The following is a 4,291-nucleotide window of genomic DNA, read 5'->3' as shown; positions in this document are numbered from 1 at the left end:
AGCTTACTTAATTTTTTTACCTCAGTCTATAATTTGTATCGGTCACTCACTAAAAAAATAGAATTACTTCATAAAATGACAAAATATAAAAAGTACAAATGACAATAGCGATTATTTTATAAGGATAATTCAATCCTTTTGGCACCAAATTACATATTAAATTATTTGAAATATTATAAATTATTTTTATACTAAGTGATGGACCTAATCATTTTAATACTCATGACAATTTAATCTATCCAAATATGAAATTTTGAGTAGACTTATGTTGGAGTAGGAGGATAATGTAAGAAAATTTGAGACGTTTATTTAACTGAAGAAATTTTACAATTTAAATTAGAATCGTGAGCCATCATTTGTTAAAGAGCGCATAATTCTCACCTATTTTGGTAATTCTATTCTTCTTCTTCAACCCCAAATAATCGAAAGCTCTCCAATGGCTTTCGTATCCTCAACTCGTTCATTTCATTTTACTTCAATTTCAATATCAGCTCTTAGATGTAATTTCTCATCTTCGTTCCCTCATACCAGAAAACCCACATCTTCAATTTCGGAAAATGAACCCTCATATCCGACTACAACATCTAAACTGAAGGAGTCGCTACGACTGACAGTCAAAGACCGAGCCTCACTCAAAAAATTCCTCAAAGAAAGGTGCAAATCATCAGGTCAAGGTGATATTAATCTTATTACTCCTAATGAAGCCTTGTGTATCTTTGATTACATGCTCCGTATGCACCCTTCTCCGCCTCCTGTCTCTTCCTTCAATATTTTGTTTGGTTGTCTTGCTAAGAATAAACATTATGATACTGTCCTTTCACTCTTCAAGAGACTCAATTCAGCTGGGTTGTTTCCAGATATTTATACTCACAGTATTTTGATTAACTGCTTTTGCAAAATGGGTAGAGTTTCTCATGGTTTTGTTGTTCTTGGGAGAATCCTCAGGTCCTGTTTTACTCCAAATGCTGTGACCTTTACTTCTTTGATTAAAGGTTTGTGTGCGGAGAGTAGAATCATGGAGGCCGCCGCATTGTTTACGAAACATAGAGTGTTTGCTTGTGAGCCTGATGTTTTTACATACAATACTTTGATTAATGGATTGTGTCGAACTGGCCATACAATTGTTGCTCTAAATTTATTTGAAGAGATGGCTAATGGAAATGGGGAATTTGGTGTTGTTTGTAAGCCAAACACTGTTACATACAATACGATTATAGATGGTCTTTGTAAGGAAGGTTTTGTGGACAAGGCCAAGGAGCTGTTTCTGAAGATGAAGGATGAGAATATTAACCCAGATGTGGTTACTTATACCTCTGTGATTCGTGGTTTTTGTTATGCTAACGATTGGAATGAGGCGAAGCGTTTGTTTATTGAGATGATGGATCAAGGGGTACAGCCTGATGTTGTGACTTTCAGTGTGATCATGGATGAGCTCTGCAAGAATGGGAAGATGGACAAAGCAAGTAGGCTGTTAGAATTGATGATTTTGAGAGGAGTGAATCCCAACACATCTACTTATAACACATTAATTGATGGTTATTGCTTAACTGATAAAATAGATCGTGCAAGGAAATTATTTGTTTCTATGGAGAATAACGGGTGCATGCATGATGTTGTTAGTTACAACACATTAATAAATTGGTACTGCAAGAATAAGGATGTAGAGGAAGCGTTAAGCCTTTATAGTGAAATGCTCTCTAAAGGAATAAAGCCAACTGTTGTTACATATAACACCTTGTTTCTTGGTCTTTTTGAAATACACCAGGTTGAGCGTGCTTTAAAACTGTTTGATGAGATGCGGCGTAATCATGTGGCAGCTGATACATATACATACACTAACTTTATTGACGGGCTCTGCAAGAATGGTTTTGTTCTAGAGGCACTGGAATTATTCCAGGCGATAAGAGATAGCAAGTATGAACTCAATATCGTATCCTACAGCTGCCTCATTGATGGATTGTGTAAAATACGCAAACTGGAAACTGCTTGGGAACTGTTTCAAAGTTTGCCTCGTGTAGGCCTAATGCCAAATGTTGTAACATATAACATCATGATCCATGGGCTTTGTAATGATGGGGAAATGGACAAGGCACATGATTTATTTCTTGATATGGAAGCAAAGGGTTTGGAACCCGATTTTGTCACATTTAATACATTTATGCTGGGTTTCATCCGCAATAATGAGACATCAAAAGTTATTGAACTCCTTCACAGAATGGATAAGAGAAATGTAATGCCAGACGTATCTATACTTTCAATTGTTGTGGACTTGCTTGTTAAGAATGAAATTAGTTTAAACTCGATTCCACATTTCAAGAGACACAAGTAAGTCAATGAGCTGAATGCTGATTTACTTGCTTGTTTTTTTCTGCCAAAAATCTGGATTTGGAGAATCCCATTCTTTTTACAACTCGTGAAGTAGTGTTGCGTAGTGATGGCATGTCCCCAGGTTCCGTTCATGGATTCTGTTTGCAGACATGGATGACTCATCAGATAAGTTTCAAAGTCTGGCAACTTTTTGTTGTAAAATTAATTTTTATTATTCGCGTCATATGTTTTCCTTCTATAATGCATCTTTTTCATTAGCTGGAAGTGCAAAGTTTTTATGCTCTTACTGTACGACCACTTTTTCTTCTCTAAATAGATAAAATGGCGTTTCTTTTTTAATTTGTGAGGCTACTGAACATAAACTTTCTGTTAGTTAAATTGATTGTCTTTGATATCTAGAACTTCTAGTTGTACTAATTTGTACTTCGAGTGTATGGGATTGCCGACTGTAATGGGAATTGATGCCAAATTAATTATGCATCAGGTTTTTCAGCATGTTCGTCTTTTATTTCTGTTAACATTTTTGGCTTTGGACATGCTGGATTGTTTTTGGTTTCAGTGATACAAAACATCTAACTAATTGTCCAAAGTTCTTCATTCCTTGTGACATGGCATAAAATTGAATGGTGACTCATGAATCATGATTGTGTGTTTTGGTATTTGTATACTATGTATTGGAAAGACAAAGTTTGTTGAAACTCAGACTTTTCTCCGCCTTCCATTCTTGTTTCATATTCTTATGCTAACATCTTGATCATGATGAGTCTCCTCTTTTCTTTACAACCCATATATAAAGTCTTGGCCATAAGCCTCAAGGCCTATTGGCTATTACAGCAGTGGGAATCAGATCTTTCAAATTCGAGGAAATTTGAAAAAATTGCTAATGTCTACAAAGCAAATGGTCTAAAGGTCCTTTTTGTTATCACTTACACAACATTACTCAAGAGTATCTACGTTTTACAGTTGGTTCTGTTGTGAATCAGCATTTCTGATTATTATAGTAGACAATTCTTCGAAGCATGTATTTGAGGTGCGTGTAGAGCCTTTGGAATTATATGATTAATTCGCTTTAATTTCCAGCCATAGTTCTACTTGCATTGACAACTTGAGCTTGCTGTCTTGTGGTTTTAGAACCTGCTAAAGTAAGCGTACACACGACAGTGAAGAATTGATCTCTGGGGATTAGCTATGTGTAAGTAGACAAAGTATTGATCTCTTGGGATTAGCTAGCCTTTAACAATCAGTGGTGTTCCCACTACCGGGTGACAGATTGTGTATTTGTCTCTGAATCTGGGGCATATCTAAAAAGCTAAAAGATTTACTTTCTATCTTCAAGCACAAGAGCATACCATTATGATCTGATTTAATCTAGTCCACTAACTTGGCATTTTTTTAATTTATATACCATTTTGTGTAGTGTAGTGCAATATTTGGGTAGTTTGAATAGCAAGAACATGAAAGAAAGAAGATCACATGAATCAATCAAAACCAAATGATAACATTACCGATGCCCCTTCATGTCATTCAAGAAATGGATAAAATAGGAATACAAGTTCATGTTAGGATTATATATAAAAAATAAAAATAAGCATGCATCATTATGTATACCATTTTGTGCTATCCATCTACATTGACAAGACATATTGCACAGTTTATCCTGGAAATGATCCAACACCAAGTTCCAATATCAATTTGAGATCAAATAAACACATAATTATGAACAATAATAATAATAATAATAATAATTTTGAATTATAGTAATCACAATAATTTAAAAACAAAATAATAATTATGATAATAGTTAATTAAAGATTTTTAGTAATTTACAGTAATGTAACTCATTTCAATTTCAATGCCAAGATAATGTAAATACATCAATAGCAATACAACTTATTCTGATTCTAATTCCTACCGTTAAAGTAAACAATTTGTTCTTATTCTCATTCCTCACTCATATTCCAAC

General features: G+C 34.4%; 1 protein-coding gene across 1 annotated transcript; it reads left to right on the top strand.

Moving 5' to 3' along the window:
* The first annotated feature begins 359 nt into the window (after nucleotides 1–359).
* Nucleotides 360–2,564, top strand: LOC18034338 (putative pentatricopeptide repeat-containing protein At1g12700, mitochondrial). Its single transcript, XM_006423436.2, has one exon. It carries the CDS (start codon nucleotides 437–439, stop codon nucleotides 2,327–2,329), a length of 1,893 nt encoding a protein of 630 aa, XP_006423499.2. The 5' UTR covers nucleotides 360–436; the 3' UTR covers nucleotides 2,330–2,564.
* The last annotated feature ends 1,727 nt before the right edge of the window (nucleotides 2,565–4,291 follow it).

This window comes from Citrus clementina, unplaced genomic scaffold, assembly GCF_000493195.1.
Source record: "Citrus clementina cultivar Clemenules unplaced genomic scaffold, Citrus_clementina_v1.0 scaffold_8, whole genome shotgun sequence".
Taxonomy (NCBI): Eukaryota; Viridiplantae; Streptophyta; class Magnoliopsida; order Sapindales; family Rutaceae; genus Citrus; species Citrus x clementina.
Note: the sequence above shows the minus strand (reverse complement) of the source record. Positions and strands in the feature narration are given on the sequence as shown.